This window comes from Mesoplodon bidens (assembly GCF_964165515.1).
Source record: "Mesoplodon bidens genome assembly, chromosome: 7".
Classification (NCBI taxonomy): Eukaryota; Metazoa; Chordata; class Mammalia; order Artiodactyla; family Ziphiidae; genus Mesoplodon; species Mesoplodon bidens.
The window spans coordinates 48,465,787-48,493,166 of record NC_138164.1 but is presented as its reverse complement, the minus strand read 5'-3'; the positions used below and the strand labels follow the sequence as shown (position 1 = coordinate 48,493,166).

The 27,380-nt window shown below is 38.5% G+C and overlaps 1 protein-coding gene across 3 annotated transcripts in view; it reads right to left on the bottom strand.

The window, feature by feature from the left end:
* The window catches only part of SOX6 (SRY-box transcription factor 6), a 627,811-nt gene that overhangs the window by 76,153 nt on the left and 524,278 nt on the right, over positions 1–27,380 (bottom strand). For 2 of the 3 annotated variants that reach the window (XM_081238923.1, XM_081238922.1), the window contains 3 exons: positions 11,484–11,633; positions 5,051–5,276; positions 1,798–1,985 (listed from right to left, as the gene is read on the bottom strand). In XM_081238923.1, coding sequence (XP_081095049.1) covers positions 1,798–1,985; positions 5,051–5,276; positions 11,484–11,633 — 564 coding nt within the window. The remainder of the gene's footprint in view (positions 1–1,797; positions 1,986–5,050; positions 5,277–11,483; positions 11,634–27,380) is intronic. The other variant, XM_081238924.1, reaches the window with a different exon arrangement.

Here is a 27,380-nt window from a genome sequence, read left to right as displayed (position 1 = left end):
GCTCACTGAGCATAGTATAGTGTCTTAGGTCAAAAGATTGACTGTGTTTATCTCTAGTATCAGAGTGGTAGAAAAGGTTTGGGGGCAAGGCTTTTCTTTTCTTGTGGTCCTGAAACCTTACTGTATATGTAACCATCTGCTAAGGCAGTTCTTAAAGAGGGGCTCTGCTTTGTGAGCCCACTGCCAAGGATGGAGCACTTAATGGGGAGTGGGGCACCTAACTGATTGAGCAGATCTGGTGACTGGCATGTGCATAGCAGGTTCCCAATATATAAAACTTTATGGCCTAACCAACACCAAAAGACCCACCATTCCCCCAGACAGTTTCTCTCTTACCTGATGTGAACCTCCCGCCAAGAGGATCAATCAAGGTGGAGGAGGGAGGAGGCAAATAATGATTAATTTAACATATTATATATTTATATAATCTGTCTATTTATCTATAGGAAATGGGGTCTTTGCAAAAATAGTCAAGTTAAAATAAGGTCACACTGGATTAGGGTGGATCCTAAATCCAATGACTGATGTCCTTATAAGAAGAGGGAGATTTGGAGACAGGGGGACATACATAGAGGGAAGACAGCCATGTGAAGAGGGAGGCAGAAACTGGAGTGATGAAGAGACAAGCCAAGGAATGGCAAGGATCATTCATTCATCAAATAATCAGAAGTTTTCACCCAGTGTATGACAACAGCCTCTCAACTGGTCTGCCTTTTTCCATTCTTAACCTCCTGCAGTCTGTTCTTGCACATTAGGCAGAATGATCCTTTTATATGTAAATCAGATCATGTCAATACCCTGGACAAAACCAGTCTAGGACTAGAACTCAGAGTGAAACACAAAGCCTTTCCAAGGCCTACAGGTCTAACACACTCTACCCCAGGCTATCACTTTACTTCACGTCCCACTGCTCTCCCTTCCCTCAAGCTGCTCTTGCCACGCTGGCCTCCTTGTTGCTGGTCCCACACTCTAAGAGCTTCTAAGCTTATTGTTCCCACTGCCTGGACGCTCTTCATGTGGCCTGCACAGGGGTTCCTTCAGATCTCTCTACTCCATAACACTTCCGCAGAGTCCCTACCAACCCATCTAAAAGAACAATCCTATAACTCCCTATTCCCTTAACTTGCTTCCATTTTTCTCATGGCATTGAGTCACCTCCTGATGTTACTGACATTACTCATTATGTATTTAATTGTTTATTTTTTCCTCATCTGTATTCCCCTATTAGAATGTAAGCTCTATGAGAACAGAGATTTTTGTCTGATTTGTTCACTGTTGTATCTCCGGTGCCTAGAACAGCGTCTATTACAGAATAAGCACTCGATAAATAATTTGTTGAATCAAAAAATAAATGAATGCATTTTGTAAGTTGCTTTGTTTTCTATTTTGCTCAGGCAGATAGGAAGCTTAGTAATAAATTCAATGATGAGTCATGGCAATGTATTAGCCTTCATTGTGAGCATATATGCTTCTTCCTTTTTTAATATTCTGATAGTCTTGTAACCTCATACATCCCCTTTATTATAAGATATTTCTAAATCTTTTGGAATGGGACAGATAAACACCAATAGGCAGGTAGGTTGGGTGCCTGGTTGGGTACCTGGGAGGCGACCCACACTAAGTGGGAAAGGGTGTATTTGTTAATCAGCACTAATGATTAAATGTGATGCAAGAAAGCCCTCAAGCTAGGACCCCAAATCTTTGGCTGCAGTATGATGCTTGGGAGCCTGGAAAGAGCCAGATAAAAAAGAGTCAATGGGTCTAGCAGAGCCAGAGAAGGAGGGAAGCAAGTTTTACCTTTTCATTCCTGCAGTTGTTCAGCCCCATATTATTCATGGTAGACAGTTTCCCATCAACACCATGCGGCTGTTGCTGCTGTTGCTCCCGCTGGATCTGTTCTCGCATCTTCCGAGCTTCCTGAATAGCTTTCATCACTGTATCCTGATCCCCAAACAGGGCGGGGGAGTTGAGACTGGACAGGATATCTGCATATACAGGATGCATTATTAGAGGCTTGTAAGGTTAGACTCTTAAAAAATACTGCTATTACCCACTCCCCTGTATAATACCACATTCTCTGAAGAAGGAAGAGACACATTTGCTATTAAGAAAACTGCAATACAGCACAGAAATCCAGGGTAACCGAGCTGTGCTGGGGGTTTTTTAGCCCTCGGAGGACCAACGTTTCAGTTCTGTCAACACAACTCCTCACAGATGAAAGTTCCTAGATTCGTATACATACATACATACATACATACATATATATATATATATATATATATATATATATATATATATATATATATATATATATATATCTGGCTATATCTAACAATTAGGGGGACAGTAGTGGTGAAGAAAGGGGTGGGGATGGGTGCAGAGACATCTGTGGTGCAGGCTGACCAATATATCTGGTGTGCTAATGCAGCAAAGTTGTTTCTGGCCCAGCCAAAAAAAATCTGTGAGGCTACATGTGTCCTTTAGCAGATATCTGTATCTGTGTGTTCATATGTCCACTGCAGGAGAGAAAGGGTGGGAAGGAACATACTGCACTCTCTGTTCCCCAATCACTGGCTGGTTAATGAAGCATTCTACTCATCACTCTGCCTCAGTTATTTACCAAGAGAATGACAACCCATTTCCTACCCCCAACCCGAACACCCACTGTTCTCAGTTCCCTGTCTTCGTGATAGTAAGACTGTATGTGTGGGAATGGATTTCACATAAGTATACAGCTTCAAATAAAGTGAAAACATTTACTTTCATTATATTCCATGCAACACAGAAGGACAAAATTCAAAATTAAACTAATTTTCCTCCATATCTTGCATTTTACTGTAGGTTAAAATTAATACTTTAGATGAGGCTTTCCAATTTTAGGCAAAAAGAGAGCAATTGCTTGCTGACTGATAGATTTCAGCTGCTGTGATAAAGTTTAAGGTGATCAGCTTGTGTGTATCCTGGTATGAGCATTTCATAGCACATGCATGTGTGTGTGTGTATGTGTGTATATCTGTGTGTGTGTGCACACACCTCACAGAGACAGAAGGGACAGAGGAAATCAGACTACAATCAAGCTCACATCACACGTCTATGTATGTGCAGTGCGTGTGTGTATGTACTTGAGTTTAGAAAATATCACCAACACTATCTATGGAAAAGTTTTAGAAAGTTAAACAGCCACTTTTTAGGATATAGAAAACCCATATCTTTTTCTCTGAAGCTTTTCTGATTAAAAAAAAATTTCTATCCAGTATTGTCTGGACAAGAGCGCTATTACTTCAGCTCATTTCTAGCTCACGATCTAAAGAATACGCTCTGCTGACGTATAAACTCCGTAAGAGCAGGGCCTGTGAAACAGTCGTCTTTGTCCCTCACAATGCTCAGTACAGGAGACAAATGCTTTCCAAACAAAATTCAGAAGTGGATTATAGGAGGGCCATTTCATGATCAAGCCTATTATTTATCCTCATGTTGGCTTTTGTTTCCCCTCATCTCACGACTTTCAACAATTCAGCAATCATATTCACATGCTGGAAATGATTCATTTCTCTTTCCCACAGCAATCCCACTGACTTGGAGTGAAAACCTCTGGGCCCCTGAAAGAGGCATCCTAACTCAAAAAGAGAATAGGCTGCTGTGTGGATCCTAATGTCCCCAATTTCAATGAGGAAGATTTACGTCTCATCATCAGAAGATTCACTTAGATTCAGCATAGCTCAGCGTATATTCCAACTGTGAGTTTATAAAAAGAGCACTGAGTTATATGTCAGAGGACCTGGATTCTAGTTTTGACTCTGCTAATTGATATCTACATGGCTGTGGGCAAGTCATTTTAACTGTAAGACCACAATTTATTATACAATGAGAGTAATAATAATATACTACCTAACTCATTGGATTATTGTGAAAAATCAAATGAGATAAGATAGGCAAAATGTTTTTTTAAATTGTATATGGCACATTATTTTACACATTATTTTATTTATTACAGGAAGCAATTCAGGCTATAGGATTCAACAACACAAGGAAGGTAATACGGTGAAGAAATGCTAGTTCTAGTCCCTAATCCCTTTGAAATTTTGTGTCTTTATTTGAAAATTAAGAGACTTATAGAGCATAGTAACAATAATGTTCATATTTATTTGGCTCTCTGCTACTACGTGCTTTCGTGCTTTCACAATTACTGTTTCATTCCACATGTATATGTAAATGTGTTGCTATTCGGTTGTCCAGTCTTTTTAAATTGCATGCCTTCTGGGTGCCAGATACCATGTTAGGCACTTTATATATTTTTTTCTCTTTTAATTCTCATAACAACCTATGAGCTAGGTAATAATATTTCCCTTCCAGAGATTAGGAAACTGAGTTCAAAAATATTAAATAATTTTCACAGGGTCACATAACTAGTAAGTAAAGGCTCTCTCTCAGTCCAAGTCTGCCTGATGCCAAATCCCATTTTTTTCTCTATACTTCTCATACCTGGGTATGAATATCCCTAGAGATACCTGGCAATACATCAGAGAATGTAAGGAGGCAGAGGATCACTATGACATATCTTACTAGACATTAACTTTATTTCATATGATGGCAATAAAGTGTGTCATTCATATTTGCTTCAATGCAAAACTGATATGGGATAAGATGTAAAACTCACAAACATTTTACAAAGAAAATATAAAATGTCAAATGAATTTTGGACTTTTGGCAGGCAGCTTTTAGGCCAGGTTCCTTTAGGCCCTTGGAGGAGGGTTCATGTTGACTCTTAATCTGCCTAGAGTTGCTTCAGTGGCAAAGCACTGACCAAACACAGAAATGTCTAAGTCTCTGAGTGTTGGATCTAACTCATCATCATCTGAAGAACCCACCCCAGCAGGATTTATATTATAAACTTTTCTAAAAGTTCTGGTCACCCAAGACACTATAACTGGGTTATGTTTCAGTAGAAAAGATTTTACTTTTACTTTATTTACTTTTTTTTTTTCTTGGACTAAGGAACACTTTGGAAACAAGAATCAGTCATCAGTAAACATGTTTTGCTTTCTTTTACCTAATTCATAAGTCTCTTCCTGGTGTTGACCTTTCCATTTACCTAAAGAGGATCCTCTTCCCAAGCTTCCTCCAATGGGGCTGGGGATGCTGCTTTTGTTAGGCAGATTGACAGGGCTGGTTTTGCTGGCTGGAAAGAGGCTTTGGGTGGGAGATGTTGGAGACTTTACAGGCTCAGCTGTCTTGGGTCGGGATGAGAGATTCAGCGGCTGTGCTGCTGCTTCATCCTACAAGAGTTTACCATAATAATTATTTTTTTTAAAATGAAGCACATTATCACTTAGTAAGCCACAGTTATTTTATACCTCAGAGACAATGCCACATTCTCCTACAATAATAACAAAAGAAGCTAATGATCTACCTCCTTGAAGATTCATCAGAAGGAAACCTCATTAATTTCCCTGTGTTATGTTTCTATTTACATTAACTGTGTAGTTGGATCATTCTTTTTGCCAAATTAAAATCTGAATTAGCTCACATTACAGCTTAATTTCCTAATGTGTTTTCAGGGATCTAAATTAACCTAGGGCATTTACAAAGAATTATTTAAAATTTCAGCAGCTCTGTAGTGCTTTTGTGTTATTCTCTCTGAAAAGTTCCTGGAACTATAAATAGGCTCTGCCACTAATTTTTTAATATATATTTTAAATCAAACAATAGCAAGTACTTTAAAAATGGAAACACAAAGCCTTCCTCTGCTCTTCTGGGCCTTTGCCCAGGGAGCCGCATGCCACAGCATGGCTTCTATGTGGCTTTCTGGGTGTGGGCACTCTTCATGGTCTATATTCTGGTCTCTATTTATGTTTAAAATTAATTTTTGCAAAGAGCAAGCACACATTATAATTATGTTTTACATACCATGCTATATACAATTTATTTTTCATGTCTAAAGTGATGTCTCTTTATATTCTTTGCTACATATATTTACAGAATGTCTATTTTAAGATGCCTGTTTTTCTATACTGAGCACAGTATTCAAATACCTGGCTTGTAACTCTGGTTTTAGCAGGAGCTTGAAAGCTAAGCTCCTCGCCTTTATTTTGTTTCATTTATCCTGCTATAAAACACCCTTAACAACACTTCCATCATTCTAGAAATTTAATTGTAATATGAGCATATTCATTTAAATGTTCAGTTTTAAGATCTGCATTATTGTGTTTAAAATAAAATTGTCAGCAAATGTTAACTCCTGTTTTGCTTCTGAGAAGACACAGAGAACTTGCTTTTAATGTTATTGTTTAAAACACACAGTAGAGCTTGGAAACTGAACTTTCTCCCCTGAGGCAAACATGTGACCTCTCTGGGCTCAATTTCTTCATCTATAGAAAAAAGGGTCTGATTCTAGCTGATCTCTAAGGTCTCTTCCAGTACTAATGGTCACTGTTTAAGAGGGAACAAAAAGGGATGCCAGAAAACAGTACTCAGGAAGGAGGATTAGAAAGAGAAAACGAAAATAACATGCACGGAGGAACCTTTATGTACTAACACCGTGCTAGACATTTTCACAAATATTAGCTCATTTAACTACCAATAACTCTATGAGGCTGGGCAGTAGTATTCTAAATTTACAAAGGAAGAAGCAGTCAGAGTGATAAAATGACTGTCCAAAGTCATACATGGAGGGACAAAATTTGAATTATAGTTTATTGGGCTCCAAATCCCAGGCCCTTTTTCTACTAAACTATCAGCTAAAATAAGTCACTTGATAATGTAGGGATACCCTGGCTTTATTCTGTTGTTTTGTTTGTTTGTTTGTCTTGGTAGGAAATAAGTAATCTGGCACATCTATGGTGCAATGCACTTTTATCTCTATCTAGACATAGGATAGGTTCTCAGGAAACATAGTTGTATCCATTACAAATGTCGAAATTATCTGATATGCTTAATTACAATTTAGTTGCCTTTGCTCTGAACTCAAAAAATATTAGACTAGTTAGTTCCTTTACTCCTATCTAAATAATAGTGATTTATAAACTAGGTATTTAGTTTTCTCCACATTTCTTTTACTTCGGGTTTATCAAGCTTCATAAGATACCTGAGTTCAGAGTTTTCCTCAAATTTGGAAAATTTTCAGCCATTACTTCTTCAAATGTATTTTTCTGTCCCTTCCTTCTCCTCCTGGGGCTCCAGTTGCATATATGAGGCCATTTGATGTTCCACAGCACTGATAGTCTTTTTTCTATGTATTTCATTTTGGACAGTTTCATTGTTATGTCATCAAGTTCACTAGTCTTTTCTTCTATAATATCTAATCTGTTGCTATTCCAAATCAGTACTAATCCAGAGTACTTTTCATCTCAAACACTGTATTTTTCATCTCTAGACATTCAATATAAGTTTTCCATGTCTTGTCCTATAATGTTCATGTTTTCCTCTACATTCTTGAATATATGGAGTTTATAACACTTGGTTTTACTCAGTTTTGAATATAGGCAAACTTCAGATATATTATGGGTTTGGTTCCAGACCACTGCAGTAAATCAAATATCACAATAAAGCTAGTCACATGAATTTTTGGTTTCCCAGTCCATATAAAAGTTATGTTTATACACTACTGTAGTCCTTTAAGTGTGCAATAGCATTATGCCTAAAAAAACAATGTATATACCTTAATTAAAAAATACTTTATCGCTAAAAAAAATGCTAACCATCATCTGACTATGCAGGGTTGCCACAAACATCCAATTTGTAAAAAGTGCAATAGCTGTGAAGCACAATAAAATGAAGCTCAATAAAAAAGGTTATGGGACTTCCCTGGTGGCACAGTGGTTAAGAATCTGCCTGCCAATGCAGGGGACAAGGGTTCGAGCCCTGGTCCGGGAAGATCCCACATGCCGCTGAGCAACTAAGCCTGTGCACCACAACTACTGAGCCTGTGCTCTAGAGCCCGCGAGCCATGACTACTGAGCCCATGCGCCACAACTACTGAAGCCCACGTGCCTAGAGCCTGTGCTCTGCAGCAAGAGAAGCCACCGCAATGAGAAGCCCTCGCATCACAACGAAGAGTAGCCCCCACTCTCCACAACTAGAGAAAGCCCACACGCAGCAACAAAGACCCAACACAGCCAAAAATAAAAATAAATAAATTTATAAAAAATAAATAAATAAAAAAGGTATGACTGTATATTCTAATTTATTATTTATTCTTATAATTCAATAATTGCCATTTCCACCAACAATGCCACTGAGCATGGGAAGCACCTATTAACTCCCAGTCAAGTCAGTCCCTTTCCACAATGGCAGGCCTGTTGTTGGTCCTCACAGCCTGTCCTGGCCCAAGAGAAACTTTGTGGGTGAACAGGAGCAGATATGCTTACCTCTTCACTTGGCTATAGTTGGAAGTCCCTTATAAGAGCTGTTTTTACTGTCTTATATACTAATTCTATCACCTGTGTTATTTTGGGGTTTGTTTCTAATGATTGATTATTCTTTTCATCATTGTTCATATTTTCTTGCTTCTGTGAAAGCCTGGTAATTATTGAATACATGCTCCACATTGTGAATTTTACAGTGTTGGGTTTCATAGTTTGTATATTCCTTTAAATATCTGTGGACTTTGTTCTGAGACACGGAAAGCCTTACTAGGCTTACTTTTAAGCTTTGTTAGGCAGGTCCAGAGCAGTCATTATTCTAGGGATAATCTGGCCCCACTAGTGAGATAATACCCTGCTGGGGACTCTACTTGGTGCCCATATGTCAAGTGATCTTTCCAATCTGGCCAGTGGGAACACAAATCATTCTCAGTTCTTTGTGAACCCTGCAATGGTTTTGTCTGCTACATTGGTCTTTTTCCCTGGCCTCAGAGAGTTTCCTCACATGCATATGCTGATCAGTACTCAGCTAAATACAGGGGAACCTTCTGCAGATTTCCAGTGCTCTCTCTATTATATACAGCTCCCTCCTCTGGTACTCTACCTCACAAGTTCCATCTACTTGGCATCCTTAAACTCTGAACTCTGTCTCTCTACTCAGGAAGCCTTCCAAGCTGCATGTGGCTACACGTCCCCTCCCCCCTCCCGCCCCCACACTATGGCCTGGAAATTCTCTCTAGACAGTAAGATGGAACAACTGTGGTGCTTGCCTCACTTGTTTCTCTTCTACCAGGGGTCACTGTCCTGTACTCCTACTGGAAATGTCTGAAACTACTGTTTTATATATTGTGTCTTGAGTTTTACTTGTTTAAGTTTGGAGAGTAAGTAAATCTCTGTTCCTCCATAATGGTTTAAAATGGAAATCTTCTAGGTTTCTTTTAGGATCTCTCTCAGTATACAACCAGATATTTCAGTTACAATCACTACTACCAACCACCACCATCTTCTTTATTAGCATCAGATTATCATCAACGTCATCACTATACTAACATTTATGGAATAGTCACTATATTCTAGAAGATGTATTATCTCATTTAAGACCCGTAAAAATATTAACTTCCATTTTACAGAGGCAAAAACTAAGGCTGAAAGAAGTAACTTGCCCAAGGTGACACATCTAGTAAAAGTGACAGAACTGACATTTGAACAGAAACATCCTGACTGCTGATGTTGACCATTATAGCAAATAAAAATTCTGGGGGGAAAAAAGGAGAGGAAGACCATCTATTTTTATTTTTGTTACCTTCAGCTAACAATGCCCTATGTCACGTAGTCGTGTTATATACAGAGGGAAAGAATGACTACAGAGAGAAACATGAAATATTTTAGTGACCATAACTCTTTCAATTAGCAAAATATAAGATTATTTTCAGAACTTCTGTAATAATAGGTAGGAGCTATTTTAAAAATTTAAAACATTTGCTTTATGTCTTGGTCTATATATTTTTACTCACACATACAATAAACAGTCTAATAAGTATAATAAATGCCTCCTTTGTTATTAACATAAAGTATAGTCAAGTCAAATTATATAGAGAACTCCGTAAGAATTTGCATGTGGTCAAGTGAGTAATAAAATTCAGTTGGCCCACAAAGCTGGAATGGTAAAAGCAAATATAAACTTGAATCTAACCAGGGAACATTTTACTCATCCAGTAAAGGCTTGGTTTGGTGCAGTTCCATTTGGCCAACCCACTTATAAAATGACTTTTTCATGTTAAAATATCTAATACTCAATACCTCAAGTCACTGATGTTTGATATGCTTATACTCCAACAACTACAATTAAACAAAGTGCCTTGGTTTGAGTGGTAGTGTTCTCTTATTCACAAAAAGAAATTCTTGGAACACAAAATAAATAGTCTGTTTCCATAAGTTAATACTATCTTATTAAATGTAAACCGCCTATTGTCATATCTCAATATTTCTAACAACAAAGCATAAATGTTCATCTACTTCTTTGGAGAATCTAAAGGCATGGGTGGCATTAAATTAATTCCTTTGGGTGGGCACTGGCAGAACTATCCATCCTAATTATGTTTACTTTTTTTATCTTTGGTATTTGGGATCCATATTTTTAAGGGCTTTTCTGAAATCTCAAAGTCCCTATCTGCAAGTTTTAGAAAATAAAACAATTTCAGTAATTCTGTGGTCTTCAATGCTGTTTTGTTGGCCTTAGATGTTTCCCATGTAATGAGTTAAAAATAATTGCAAAATTTCTCCAAGTGCAGTACTTTGGGCACATTACAATAATACATCTGTGCTTAACATATCCCGCAAAGTAGGTAAGTCAGTGATACAAAACAATTGTTCCTTTGAGCTGTCTGAATTTGTTAATTTAATACAGGAAGCAAAGGCAATCGCAAAAACCTATAAGTACCAGCTGCAGCACAAAGTTAGACTGGATCATCAAGTCACCAAGCACCTCCTGGCTACCCCATTTTAAGACACTGAAAATCAGTGAGGAAAGGATCTATTAATGTTTCAGTCATAACTTGGGCAATCCTGTTTATCCTATCACAACTATACATGGCATCAAAGCATGGTTAGGTTATGACACCACTCATTCCTCAGAGCCCACATTTATATCTATTTCTGAAGGAGAGAGCTTTATCAACAAACCATATAAAGTCCAGCACTGGGTTCTATTTTGTCAATCTAAAGTTTTGAGATCCTCCTCCTCTAGCACTGTAAGTTGGCTCCCCACCTGTTTAAGGAAGTTAGAGAGAAGTGTCACAAGACTATGACAAAGACTGGTAATAAAACCATGGCCATTCATGCCAATGAACATTAAAAAATAAAAGCCAGAATCCAAAGGGGGACAATTCTTGAGAAGTAAGTGTGCAGATATAGGTGAAGATCTCACAACATGGCACTATTGTTATCAAAAGGGAAACACCTGTTTCTCAGTGCTCAACCATGAAATTTACAATAAAGAGGAGCATTTTGGGGTTCCTTTAGGCTGTTTTGCTTCCTGCCGTTTATTCCCAACACAGCCTGGTTCACTACCTTTCTTGTGAAGCTATTTTCCAAACTGTTTCCATAATCCTGCAAAGCAAATACCTTAACTTGAGTTACAGGGCTGGTCCCTCTCTTTTCATTTTTTATCCCAGTAGGTGAGACTGCCCCTGCTGTGTTTGGTGGCTGTGGAGTTGATGGCATCTTTGCTCCAGGTGACACCTGCATGCTGGCCAGCTGAGCGGCATAGAGCTGCTGCAAAAGAGGGAAGACAAACATCATCTCTTTAAATGCAGCTGAAATGGAGTTTCAAAAAAAACTTACCGTATTGTTAGATAATTGTTTCTCTGACAGCCTTGCCATTTCTCTTTCACTATTTTTAAAGAGGAAAATGAAAGAGAATAAACAGTATAACAGAAAGAAAGAGCAATGATATGGGAGTCATTATTCTGTTCCTGGTCCTTCTAGAAATAAGTTTATGACCCTAAACAAAGGATTGGATTGCTCTAGGACTCAATGTCTTCAATCATACAAAAAGGAATTCTTCCTAGTACCTAAAATCTTCATAAAAGTTCCCTAAAAGTCGGTATGTCCATTCATGTAATTTTAATATTCATGAACTAAGAAACTGATCTAAACTTTCCTAGGGATTTCTGGAAGAACATCATTCTAATCCAATACTGACTAAACTTCTCTGGGGATGCTGACCCTTCTGGATGATAAAAGTGCTGCCCTCAAGATCCCTGAGGCCCAATGGCAGTCCCTCTTTCCTCAGGGTCTTATTTCTATGCAGCATATAACATAATCCAAAAGAGAATATAGCCAGATTTGTGGGGGGGGGGGGGAAATCAAGCTTCTTTTTCCTAGCACAGGGTGTGAAATCCTTAACTGTAGATTTATTAGCTTTGGGGTGAAATTGGTCATAAATGAATGTGTTAACCTGCTATGGCTAACCAGAATTCAGATACCTCAATTTTAACACAATTTCATGCTTGAAAATGCCATTCAAATATCTTCTTTTCTTCTTAACATCAAGAATTAAGCCATCAAGATTATGACTACCTTGATAGTCATATTTCTATCATAATAAAATAGAAAGTTTCCTAGTTCATTAACCACAGAGAAAATAGTTCAAACTTTGCCATATTAGTAGGGGAGGAAAAACAGGTGGTTTGTATGTAATTTCCAGCATTACTATCATTCAGATGGACAAATAAAAAGAATTACAGATCTTTCAACACATGTAATTAAATGAAAGCTTAATAAAGAATAACTTGCAAGAGCCAGATGTGCTTATGTCATGATTGTTGCCTTCTTTGGACCAATTTTTCTAATATAACAAGCCTCTAAAGAAATTAAAGTTTCATAATTCTGTATGTGCAATGACTCAGTGGCAAGAAAAATTCACAAGTAAGAGTCAGTCAAACTGCTAGAACTTCGGGGGAAAGAAAGGACTATCTTGTTTCCTTTTTCCTTGTATCCTTTTATATCTTTTTCCTTTAAAATTCAGCCAGGTGTCTTCAAAGGAAGTGGGGCGCGGGGGTGGGGGGTGGATGCTGAGCCAGTGAAGAAAAGTTCTACACTGAATGGAGGGGAAAAGTACTGGCTATATGGTGGCTGGTATCATGACCAATATGCCTTACTATTGAGTGTTAAAGAGTCAGGAAATCTTCGAGAGGCAAGAGTCCTTAGACATCATTTATGCCTTCATTTTACCTCATGATTCACAAGATCAGAAGAAAGTCAATTTTACTCAATCTTGAGTCCTTCAAGGAACTTGAACTAGGGAAGAAAAGCAGAAAAACAAATCTTTGGACACAAATCTATTTTTTAAAAGGCTGACTAAATTCAGAAATCCTTCAAAATAATTGAACAATATAGGTGCCTTGGAGAAACAGAGTAGCGTTCATTGCTCCCTCTACAGTTTCGACAATCATCTATTTTACATCCCATTCTAAAGGCTTGTACCTAAGAAAGGCAAGGTGCCTTAGAATTGTTGATTCCTTGGAATTCCTTGTGCCTTCTGGTTCCTGATATGTTAGAGGCAGGAAGAAGTATAGCCACAGTCTGTAAAACTCACAGACCTGGGTAAACTGGACAGTAGAATATCAGATAAGATTTAGTAGAATGAGCCTTGAAATAGAAATCAGAAATTAGAGTCCAATGTAAAGACAGAAAGTGCTCATGAAAATAAAAATTTTCACACTCTGTCTAACAAAATATATGAGTTTAGATTAGAAGTATTGAGCTTTTTAGATTGAAGACTTTAGATCTGACTTGGAGAAAAGAATGCCATTCATTGAATAGGCATAGGTTTACAGAACAATTTCACAAATAGCTCATCTTCTAAGCGAACATTAATTGATTATGTTCCATATGCCAGGCTCTGTATTAGGATCTGAGGAGGATTCAAAGTCTTGGAACAAGCATATAGCTCTGGAGGAGATGGAAGATAAAGATCCTTAACAGTTGATTTGCACCTTTCCTGCAATGCTTATCCCTTTTTTAAACTTTGTGTTTAGTTATGCACATGTCTTATCATGCTTGATAGACTGTAAGCTTACTGAAGTCATGATCAACCTAATTATTATTATTATTATTATTTTTATTTTATTTTTTTGCAGTACGCGGGCCTCTCACTGTTGTGGCCTCTCCCGTTGCGGAGCACAGGCTCCGGACCCGCAGGCTCAGCGGCCATGGCTCACGGGCCCAGCCGCTCCGCGGCATGTGGGATCTTCCCATACCGGGGCATGAACCCGTTTCCCCTGCATCGGCAGGCAGACGCTCAACCACTGCGCCACCAGGGAAGCCCCTCATTGACCAATCTTTTAAGCATAGGATTAAGAAAGTCCTATGAAGATCTCAGAAACCCACAAATACATATTACCTCTAGTAGTGTTTCTGGAGTTCTGTGTCCTGAGACTAGCCTTGGATCCTAGTGACACTTTAATAACTAAGTCTGCTTAGATTCAGCACAAAACAGTAGGTCCTCACAACCAAACTCAGCCTTATGGTAAAATTCTTGAGTGTCTTTGAGTACACACGCTGGCCTATGGCCAAGACCTAAGAAATGTTTTGTGTCAGGGTCATTTTACAACACTATTGTATTTGGGAAGAAAGGCATGCTTTTCCCCCCCAAGGAGTCAAATTTACGTCAAATTATAATTGATGATGTCACAGTGCATCTAATATTTCCCATAATGTGAAATACATATATATTCTTTTATACCTGCTTTCTGTGATAAAATCACATAAGATCTCCAAAGGAGAGCACCATAAAAAAAAAGGTGAAAGGCCTTTTATTCTCATAATCACGATTTTCACATAATCACTCAACCAGTCATCACCCCCATTTACTCGTGTGTTAATTCAACAAACATATATTGAGCACCAGCTCAGTCAGGTACTGTGCTAGGTATTTTACCTTTATTATTTTATTTCATCTTTAAAATAGTTATATATGATAGGAATTATTATCTATTTTAGAGTCACTTTAAAGCCCATGTGCTTTCTGCTTTTATTTTTTTTATTTTTTAAAATTTTATTCATTTATTTATCGCTGTGTTGGGTCTTCGTTTCTGTGCGAGGGCTTTCTCTAGTTGCGGCAAGTGGGGGCCACTCTTCATCGCGGTGCGCGGGCCTCTCACTATTGCGGCCTCTCTTGTTGCAGAGCACAGGCTCCAGACGCGCAGGCTCAGTAATTGTGGCTCACGGGGCCACCCGCTCCGCGGCATGTGGGATCTTCCCAGACCAGGGCTCAAACCCGTGTCCCCTGCGTTGGCAGGCAGATTCCCAACCACTGCGCCACCAGGGAAGCCCTCTGCTTTTATATGTTAAAATAAGCTATACAGTGAATCACAATGAAACGCATTTCCTATTCCTAACCACCAGACAAGAATCATGGTCCAAGAAGAGAGATTCTGATATTGCTGCTCTTCTGAGCTCTTTTGACATCTTCCAGATGTCTCACAGCTACTTTTTCTAAAATGGCATTTCACAATCCTCAAATGGAGAAAGAAGAGTTAAGGGTACTACCAGCTACCTTGAAGGAGCAAGGGGCACAATTTTTAGCTAAACTCCCTTCTCCAACCAATCTTTGAGCCATAATAGAAGACACCTGAAATACCCTTGTGACATATGTTTAAAAGACTGATAAAGTGAAAAGAACAATGCAGACTATGGGTAGAAATAGGAGAACTTGATAAAAAGAGAAACTGACAGGGGCTTTAAATTGGCACCAGTGTGCTCTAGTATATGGAAACCAAAGTAAAAAAGCAGGCACAACTTCACTTGTTGTATTCTCTTTGGAGTAAATTCTCCTGTGTTTTGTCATTTCAGTTAGAAAGGGCATTTTAAAGTGGCCTGTCGGAATCTGACCCAGAGAGAGAGAAAAAAAATTCTCCCTCAAATACAACTTGCCTATTGGTAGATAATGAAGAAAGGAAGAAAACAGAAAAATGCTATTCTATAAAAACAGATTCAATAGGCACTAACTTGAAGATTTCAACTCTCACCTTTATATTTACCTGATTTGCTATGGTTCCAAGTAATATCTGAGAACTCCAGGCCTCTAGCCCAGGTCAACTCAGATGCTGTTGCTGTGTTTCCCTGACACTACTCAGGGGCACAATAAGGAAATGTTGGAGAAACAAGCAGGGTGGGTAAGGGGGCAACCTTAAGAAAATGTCATTATTTACTTGATTGATGCTGCCTAACACTAGGCCCCAAGCCTGGCTCAGTTCTCCAGGGATATCCTGGATTTTGTTACCCTCTCAAAACAATACTGATGACCATTCCTCTGCCTACCAAGCAGGGCATGCTATAAAGCTGGATAAGTTCAGCTGTGAGGCTGTGAGAAGGTGAAACGGAGACAGGGGTAATTAAGCAGCTTGATTTAGTGCTTGTTCAGCACAGGGAAGAAACTGGGTCAGTAACAAGTCACTACAGACTGAAAGAGGGGTGGGGGAGAGAGCTTAAAAATAATTTGAAGGCGATCACAAATACTTTTACTTCTCATAAACCTCCAATGTCAACAAAATGATCCAGGAAATATAGCTGTGGTTTTATGGAAGGAAAGAACTGAAGTCCTTGTTTTCAGCATAGAAGCTACTTGTTTAGCTGTACCCCTAATATTTGATACCAAAGAAAATTGGCTGTGAGGATAGGAGGTGAGAGGAGGAATAGGGGAAGAACTACTACTCCCACTTGTCACATATTGGTTTAATTTCCAAGTTAATCTCCTTGCCCCTCCTGCATATTTTTCTATTGCCATATTTTCCTTTCCTATTAACCCCTCTTGTTTATCATAATTCTACTCATCTGTTGAGTCTCAACTCAAAAATCACCTTCTCTTTAAAGACTTACCTGACCACTGCCTCCTTTGTGTTCCCACTATATCTCATTCTCTATTTCTGTGTACTTTCACCAAATTATGAGTTCCTTAAGGGAAGAACTGAGTCTTATTTGCTTTTATGTCCCTAGCACCTAACTTAATGCCTGACAATTAATAGATGCTCTGTTAACATGGACCATTAAAACCCCTTCATTTACCTTGTCTCTGTCTTCTTAAAATTACTATAATTTCTGCCCACACCATTTTCTTAGTATACTTTTCCTCACACCCTCTCCAAAAAGAACCCCAGAGGTGGAGGTCAGTTCTCTTCATTTCTGTCTTTTTGGACCAATAAGCATGTGAATTCACCATGTAATGCATTGATTTTCTTGTAAAGAAACACCAGATAACACAGTGTTAGCACAAGGAAGAATTATATACATGATCTAATCCAATCCTTTTGCTTTACAGATGAAGAAAACTAAAGCCTAGAAAAGGGAGTGATTTGCATAAGCATACCAACTTGTGAGCAGTGGGTAGAAAGAAATCTAGAACCCAAGGTTCCCTATTTTCCCCATTTGGTGTTCACAAGGACTCATTTCTCTTTGTGTTCTGTTCTCTTGGGGAACTAACTACAAATAGAGTTTGTACTTTCTATCAGAGCTTTTAGTTTGGACTACATAAAAGGGATGTTTTTCCACCATTCCCCTAAGATTTAAAGAGAAATTCATCCTACATGTACTTAAAAAGTCATCATTGGGCACCCAAGAATGATTTATGTTGTAGAATTTTATTTTAATATTTGTCTTAAAATGTATACATTTTAAAATGCAACCATAGTAATAATAATAATTAACCATAGTTAATTATAATTACATTAAGGTTTCTACAGATGTTTAAAATTAAAGTTTATGCAAAAATAAATAAACGGACAAATTTGTCTCAGGTGAAAGCAGATCTATTTCACCCCCTTTGAGACTTCTGCCATTTGTCTTCCTACAAAAAACCAAGGGAAAAATGGGACAAGCATTGACTGTAAGCCACTGGAGAGCCAAGACCTGTTTAATTCATTTCATTATCCCCTGCAGCCGGCTCAAGAATGTCAAGTAAAGAAAAATGAATTCAAAAAAGAGTTTTCCTGGCTAGAGATCATCTTGCCTATTTTCCCAAGCACTGAGTAGCTTGCTCCTCTGACATAACTCATTGTGCTAATGGGACGGGGAATAGGGGGAATACTTTGGGTGTGGAGGAGAGGAGAAGCTGTGAAAAACAGAAAAAAGAATAGGAAAGAGGCTCAGGTCAAAGGTCCTACCCTTGAACAAAGAGAATATTTTTAAAAATTGGGAATCCATCAAATAACAGAGCACCCTGTCATCTGCCATGAAAAAAGAAATCAGAATTCATTCTCTGATTGCACCAATTATATTGGAATGCACTCAGAAGAGCATTTCCTTATGGAACATAGTTGCACAGTGCAAATAACTAAAAATAAACAAATCCACCCCCAATAGTTTTAGCAAGAAAACTCAATCTCTCGCTGCTTCTTCCAAGTATCTTTTCTTTCAGGGTGCTAAAAAAAATATGTAAGTACATAATTCTTTATTTACAGAAATAAAAGTGCAGTCATTGAAACAACTGGTAATTTGGTTCTTGAAGCAAGATATTCGAAGAGGTGATAATGAGGGCAGTTGGAAATAGGCATTATGGGAATGAATCTTACTGTTTTCCTCTGTTTCCAAGAGCTGGGCAGGCAATGCTGAAGAGATCCAGCTCTCTGAATGTGCTCCAAGTGGTACAGCTTGCATTTGTAATGCTCCTTTAACTCTCTAGTCGCAAAGCCATAGCTCTAGTCGCAAAGCCACAGCTCATCAGAGAAGTCTTAAACAAATGCATCTTGACTGTACCAATAGGATATAAATATTCATCAATGAGTCCAGAAGTTGGATGTGAAATCCAAGCATTATTTCCCATAAACTAAGTCACAGGGAATTTTTCAGTGGGTATATATATTTGAGTGCATGTGCTGAGTTTAATAAAATACTTTCAGTAAATGAATATATGTTAGGTTCCCAATACTTAAAAGCATTGTTTCTTTGTAACTGAAAGGTGAATTTCAGTTCAAGCTCATTCAAAAACTATTTATTGAGTGGCTACTACTGGCCAGGTACTATGCAAGAAATATAGAGGAGGTCAGAAAAACTAAAAGAAGAAGACATATGAATACAGACCCAAAAGAACTGAGGGAGCAAACCAGGTCATTATCTGGGGATAGCATCGCAGGCAGAAGCAAAGGATAGGTGAAAAGTCCTAAGGCCAAGAGTGTGCTTGTGCTTAGAATGTTTGAGAAACAGCAAGGAGGCCAGTGTGGCTACAGCTGAGTGAGCTGGGCAAAGGGTAATAGGTCAGGTGTCAAAAAGATAGCAAGGGGGCCAGACCATGCAGACTTTGTGTACTATCAGACAGACTTTGGATTCCATTCTGAGTTTCTGGGTTTCTAGGAAGCACCATTACAACAACATGGCAGACCTGGAAATCCCTCAGCAATACCCACAGGAAAATCTGGAGATATGCCAGGGCTGCCTTGTCTTGGCCCATGATGCTTGCCAAGAAACCAGATGCTACTGCTTGAAAAATATTCTACAACTGCCCAGCTTCTATGCCTTTCAATTTCCATCCATAAGGAAGCCTCCAGAAACAACACAGAATGAAGACAAATATGGGTAAGTATGCAATGAAAAATGTTTTTAAATTGTTATAAATATATATTTGGGAAAAAAATGCATGAAAGTGTAATATTTTCTAAATGCTAATTTTTCCCTTTAATGAATGGACAGAACAAATGTTGCTGGTTGGAAATAAATGTGTTTATTATATGAAAATGTTTTTACTGTTTTTAAACTGTAAACTGTTTTAAACTGGCTTTTAATTTCTCAGGAGACTTTGGAAGGTTGAACACTAGAATTATGCTAATGAACAAAATTTTATACCTACAATGAAATGTACAGATTTATTTTTTAAATCTCATATTAGTAATAACATGAGGGATTTCCCTGGTGGTCCAGTGGTAAAGAATCTGCCTTACAATGCAGCGGAGGCAGCTTCGATCCCTGGTCAGGGAACTAAGATCCCACATGCCGCTGGGCAGCTAAGCCCGCATGCCATGACTACTGAGCTTGCGCACCTCAACTAGAAAGCCTGCGGGCCGCAAACTACAAAGCCCACATGCCCTGGAGCCTGTGTGCCACAACTAGGAAAGAGAAAACCCACCCACCACAACTAAAGAGAAGCCCACGCACCAAAACGAAGTGCCCATGTGCCGCAACTAAATCCTGATGCAGCCAAAAATAATAAATAAAATACATAAATAAATCTTAAAAAAATAATAACATGAAATGTGCATTTGTAATAAATATTGAGAGATAAGGATGTATTTTGAATTCACTTTTAAGTGATCCAGTAAACTCGGTAAGAAATAATGCAAACTATCCTGTTCGTCCCTTACTCTTATATTTTCTTCTGTATTTTTAAAATTCAAATAAATGTTTTACCTTGTTTCAGAGCCACCTCCACGAACTATCATTTTCAGACTGCAAATTATTAGTATTGCCCATTGGAGAACTTCAGTGTATTTTGCAGTATTTAAATATGCCATCTGTATCCTACAGTAATACCTATGGCTAACTCCCTAATTAGCAGAAAGGAATGATACCTTATACACAGCAGCCGTAGTAAAAATCATTCGAATAGTTTGTAATAAACATATAATGTGCTTTAATGTCACTAGATATGATAGTGACACCTATCTCAATAATCCACCTTGGAAAATCATTCTAGCAGATGAAGTGGGTAATGGTTAATATAAAGGACTGAAGAAGAAACTTAGAAAACTAAGGTTTATATGCTGTTATGAAAGGGAGGACAACATGGTGACTAAGTGTGCACACTCTTCAGTCACAACCTACTAATTATGTGATCTCGGGCAAGTTATTTAATCTCTCAGTGCCTTAAATTTCCACATCTTTGAAATGGGAAAATAAGAGCACCTACTCCAAAAGATTTGTTGTATGGAATAAATAAATAAGTTAATCCACATAAAATACTTAAAACAGGGGCTCACCATAAAGACTCCAAACCTGTAGGCTCTTAAATCCTTATCGGTATATTCTCTTTAACAGATGTCACTTCAAAGATCTTATTCAGAAAATACTTGGCATTTTTATTCAATTTAGCAAAAATGTATTAGGAACACAAAGATGAAGAAGATAGGCTGTTTTTCAGGTGCTCAAAGCAAGAATAGGAAGGAGAGAGGAAGAAAGACACAATATGATACATTTACAAATTACTACTGAAACACCATCATTGGGAACAATTAGTTTTTTTTTTCTCCCAGATTTATTGAGATATAATTGATAAATAAAGTTGTGTAACTTTAACGTGGACACGTGACAATTTAATATATGTATCTATTGTGAAATGATTACCACGATAAGGTTAGTTAACACATCCATAACAAATAGAGTTTTGACTGAGGACAGTTAGGTAGGTTTTACTAAAAGTAAAGCCCAAAAAAGAGATCTTATGTTAGCTAAAAGTCTAAAAATAATCCTGTAAAATTATTTAACAACAACAACTACAAAAATCCTGAGGAGAATGGACACCAATCCCTGCAACACAGGGAGTGTTTAGGCTATTAGAATTTCTATTCTGCTTTTAGTAGTGTCTCCCCTCCCAGCCCATTCCTTTGGGCTAGTACCCAAAGACTGCTCCATAGAACTAAAATGTTCACACTAAGGGCCAAATGTAGCTTTGAGAAAGGCTTAAGGTTTATAAAATGTACCACTTTTCTGGCAAAAGGGAAACCACCCTTGGGTATTCATTTAGGGAACAGGAACTTTGCTTTGTTCTTGTTTTCATTGTCCATTGTTGGACAGAGAAAACCCCTTAAGCATTCAAAGTTCTAACTTAGGGGGGGATTTTCGAAATCTCAATATCTCCTCTAAGCCTACCGTAACACCTCTAGAAAACGCTCATTACACGATGTAAAATCCCAACTTTAGTTTGTTAAGAGGGCATAATTCCAAGCGGACCATGGAATATTTATGTCTCTCTGCAGCTCTTTGAAGGAATAATCTTATGTTTTTGTGCCTGTCGTGGGTCAGAGGTTCAAATCAGCACTTCTTTCTGTCACTTCTATGTTTTACTATAATTTACAGCTCAGCAAGAGGACTCATAAAACAAAAGTGTCTATTTTATTTCAGCAACTAATTCTAGTTAATCAAAGATTTCCAGCCAAACAACCCAGCATGAAACTCTGCATGGAAAATACGAGGAGAACAAAGCATTTTGTCAAATAACACATCTCATGATGTAAACACATATGTCTCTTAAAGGAAATTTTATCGTTTCCACATTATCGGCATACAAAAGGAGCATTCTTGTCACAGACCTGGTGCGACTGTGGAGTCATCGTCATTGGAAAGAAGAGCCTGATTAGGTTCCCACACAGATATGAATAGACTTTCCTTTTTTAGTGAAATAGCTGCTTTTATTCCTTTTTACAACAGACTGGTAATTGTCACCCTAAAAACACTGAATTGTACTAGGGCAACATTTGTTTCTGCTCTTTTTTCCCATCTTTTTAGAATCAGCCAATAACATCACTATCCCTTCTGGTTGGTCCTCTTCTGGAAAGTCTGAGTTAATCCACAGCTGTGTGAATGTGAAAAAGGGACACAGCAGGCTAAGTCTGTTGGGTCTCTTGTCTACTAATAAAGTGCACAGTCTGCAGGACAGATGTTAAGAAGATCTGTTAAATAAGTCAGTGGCAGAGATCCTGACCTCTGCCAAGGAACATTTTATTATTCCAGAAAGGGGCATAATTGCAAGGCATTAACAATTAGAAGAACCGTAGCTTTTCTTTATAGATTTTACTCCTTGCTTCATCATTTGGTTGAAATATAGTATCAAGGCCCATTCACTGAGAAGCAATGTGCTAAATATGATGGGGTTTAGTACAAACTGCAGATTACAAGATTTCCCCAAATCCCAGGGAAATGGTTGGACCTTGGCTTTGCTTCAATCTTAAACAGTTTTGTTTATTCTGCATGTATCATTACACTATTTGTACAGTTTCACTTGCCACAGGGTACCATTGCACTAAAGGGACTATGGATCTTAACAAACGTAGTTTCCTAACTATTGGATCTAGTGTAATGGGGAATGTAAACTAGAGATCAAATTAATAGAGGAATATCATATCATAAAGTTGTTCTCTATACTGCTTAGTCAGGAGGGAGGACAGAGTCCCTAAAGCACATTTCAGGTGTGACCACGGAGGATAAATGAACAAACAGAATTGCCAGGGGGTGGAGCTAGGGGCATAGAACACCAAATTTCCAGAAAGTGGAATCAGAACCAAATCAGAAACATTACCCATGCCCAGTGGTATCTCAGAATTACCACTTTACCACTTATGGTGTGAATAAATTATGTTTACCACATGCATTGCAAATTCCCAAGTGTGGTGTAAAAGGCACTTTGTGGTCCGACCCCTCGTTTACCCTTCCAATCTCACCTCCTATTGCTCTTGTACACTCAGCCTGTGCCAGACCATTTGTTGTTTTCTGAGTGTGCCACGCTGTCTAGTGCTTCTGCACCAATGGGCAGACTGTGCTCTTTGTCTGGAGTGCTTTTTATCTCCTCTGTGTCTCTGCCACTCTGATTCCTTCTCCCATAAACCTAGAGAACTTCTACTCTCCTTTCGAGATTCATTTTAACATCACCTCATCCATGAAGATTGCCAATACTTCCCCAGGCAGAGCTTAACACTTTCTCCTCCCATAGCATTTTTATTTTAGAAACACATATACTTTAATAATTATCACATTGTTTACCAGACCGTGGGCCCTCTGAGAGCAGGGATCAAGTTCTATCCAGTTTAGTATCCCCCAAATAGAGAAGAGTACTTACTACACAGTAGGCACTTAATAAACATGTGGGGAATTAATGTATGAGTGAACTAATTAAACAATTAATCATTTTTCATGTTTATATAAATTTACATTCTGGCCTTGTCACTACTACCAGTACTGTTACAGGGTCTTACACTTTAATATGCCTTATTTTGTTTTTTTAAAGGAGAATCTTCATTAAGTTGGGACATTCAATTGTAAAACATATATCTCTACAGAACCTCATCCCTGCCCACCCCCACTTAGAATCAGCAGAAGCATGAGATATATTTTCCTCTTGGCCATACGTTTAAATTCAGTTTTTCATCCAAAATTTATTTACAAGAAGTCATAAAATTTAGTTCTTCACACTGTTCCCTCACAATTCTACACACCCTAACTCAGGCCACTTAACAAGCTGTGTAGCTTTGGTCAAGTCACAAGAAGTCATAAAATTTAGTTCTTCACACTGTTCCTTCACAATTCTACACACCCTAACTCAGGCCACTTAACAAGCTGTGTAGCTTTGGTCAAGTCAATCTATCTCTCTAGGCCTCAGTCTCTTCAACTATAAAACCAAAAGATTCATATGATACTTGACAGTATGTGAAGCATCTTTCACAAGCATTTTCTATTTATTTCTCACAACTGCTCTATGGGGATAGGTATCCCCATATCCATTTAATAGAATTTGGGTATAGAAAGATTAATTTGCTCAAGCTCATGGAGCTAGTGGTAAAGTTAGGATTTGACCTAACTCTAGGCCTCTAAACGCCTTTCTAACTCTGAAAATCTATGCAGTTTGACAATCTCATTGTCTATTTGTGAAGGCTTTTCTTTCAACATTGTGTCACTCTTTTTTAAATTAATTAATTTTATTTATTTATTTGTTTATTTTGGCTGCGTTGGGTCTTCATTGCTGTGCGTGGGCTTTCTCTACTTGCAGCGAGCAGGGGGCTACTCTTCGTTGCGGTACGCAGGCTTCTCATTGCAATGGCTTCTCTTGTTGTGGAGCATGGGCTCTAGGTGTGCGGGCTTCAGTAGCTGTGGTGCGCGGGCTCAGTAGTTGTGGCTCGCGGGCTCTAGAGAGCAGGTTCAGTAGTTGTGGCGCACGGGCTTAGTTGCTCTGCGGCATGTGGGATCTTCCCGGAACAGGGCTGGAACCCGTGTCCCCTGCAGGTGGATTCTCAACCACTGCACCACCAGAGAAGTCCTGTGGCACTTTTTCTTGATTGGTGGCAAGTCCAGTTTAAAGTACCTTAATTGCTGCCTGATCATCACTTCTTGCTAAAGAGCCCTGCACTGGGCCTCATGCTTTTTTAACTTAGGTGAGGTCATCAGGCATAGGCATTAAGACAAAAAGATTTCAAAGAACCTATACACAACCAGCTTGGCCAACCAATAAATGAGTATAATTGTATACACACGTACCAAATGGTCAGCCACACCTTATCTGTTCTTATCACTTTGAAGTATTGCTCATTTAATTGCTTTCGTCCCTAGGCTATTACTATACTATAAGAGGGCAGGAACTTGTTTAGCTTGCTTGCCTAACAGAGTACCTTAAGTACATAGTATGTGTTCTAAAAATATGTTGAATTAATGAAGTAATAAGAGAGAGACAAGTATAAGGATGTGGAGAGAAATGGTGTTTATGTTACTTTACTTAATCCTCACAGCATGGGAGGCTTCATTATCCCCACTTCATAGCTGAGGAGACTGAAGTTCAGAGGACATTAGCTCATGGTCACATAGTTCTTTTAACCAAAGAGGTCTTGTGGAACCGATTTCTTGAAACCTTAAGCCATTCACTATCATATAGACAGAAAGCATGTCAGAGAACAAGCTAGCTACTAAATAAAGAGTGAGCATGTTGTTCGAATACACAGTGGCAAATCATCACCTGATGATATATGTCATTTCCCTGTTTCACAGTGAGGTATATCTATATTTGGTGTTAAGTGTTCATAATCAGTAAACGTGGCAGAGGTGGATCTAAAATCAGGAATAGTATGGTTGGATATAAATGAGTTATATATGACTATTTTGTTCTGCAACTAAGCAATGCCTCTTTATTAAAACCATTGATAAATGGATGGAAAAGTGGAGGACTTTCACCCAAATCAGTCACATCTAGGCCTCTACTTTCTCAACAAAGCTTCTCATTCTTGTTCTCACTCTCTCTGTTGTGCTATGTCTAAGCCAGTGATATAACTATGCATTCATTATTCAGGGACTGCCCCTTGGGCCCTGGAGCAAACACTTCCTAGGAGGTGAGGAAGACGTTCTGAACAGGTGAGCACTTCAGAGAGGAGTATCTTTTTCTACGTGGTCTAAGGAGCTCCTAAACTCTGGAGGGCAATCCCAGTGCACTGAGGACTGGTTGGGGCACATGCTCCACTCCATTTAGTGACAGCAGTGAGTGTTTCTCCTTCCTTTTTTTTTTTTTTTTTTTTTTTTAAATTATTTGCTTTTTTATTTTTAAGCAGATCTAGCAATAATCCATTGAGAATGTGATGCTAAACCACTTTTCCTATAGAGTTTTTAAACTGGGCCTCTGAGAAGGAGTTTGATACAATTCAATGACTGAAGTAATACCTTTGTCCATTTGAGCATTAAATGGCCCGTTGAAATACAGCTTAGTTAGAGGGAATTTCAGAAAATAGTACTCTCTAATTTTTTTTTTTTTCCTCTCCCAGCTGACTAGAGCAGAGCTTGGAAAATGCAGCTCAATAGCTTTCCACAGCCTCTCAGGTCAGTCTCTCACCAGTGTTAACTAAATATAACCCCCTTAGAATACTAAAGGTTAAGTGAGAGCAACATAGCGTTCTTCTCCAATATATTACTGTGAACACAAATGGCCATAATCTGTTTATAAGAAGGCTTCTTTGAACACAGAGGTCTCACTAATGAAAAATTATAAGAGGAAAAGCAACATAATGTGACAACTGTTCATCACAAAATACATTTTAAACTACCCATTTCCACATCTATTGTGCTTAAATAACACATATCATAAAGGAAATTGGTGTAATAGATGGTTTCAGCTCTGGGTAGCAAATGCAGACCAGTTTTCAGTGTGATAAAGTGAAACTGAAAAAGCCAGTGCATAATTCAGTCAATCTCTTAAAGTCTTCCTTCCCCTGAAGCTAGAGAACTTTTCCCCAGCAACTACAAGCATCAGTACATTTTTTCTTTTTTTAGCAGATTCTGTATCTTCAGTGGCACACCTTGATCAAACTTTCTAAAATTAGAAAACTGCTGAAATAATGGTTCTATACTAGCCATTTTAAATTAGAAAAGTCTCTTTAAGCTACCGGGTTTATGGCTCTAAAAAGTTTCATATACTGTCCAGAGCTGTCTGTAAATTAAATCATTTAAAATAAAGCTCTTTAATGCTCTATAATTAGTCTTGTCTCTCTGAACATGGCTTTACTGTAAATGCTCCTTCCTGACTCTTCTATTGTCCCAAGATTGCGGAGAAGAAAGCAGCCAAGCGATAATTCAATATTATTGCCGCTTCGGTGCCCTAATCGCTTAAAGAGCAGCAAAGACTCTACGCTCTCTGCCCCACAGCTCCCGCAGCCTCCTGGCCCGAGGCAGGCTTCCCGACCCAGCAACGTCCAGATGTCAGGAGGAATCCCCAGCTCCTGATGCAGCAGGCGCTCCATTCCAGTGTGGTCGAGCATCTGCTTCATCTGCTGGCATGCAACCGGCCGG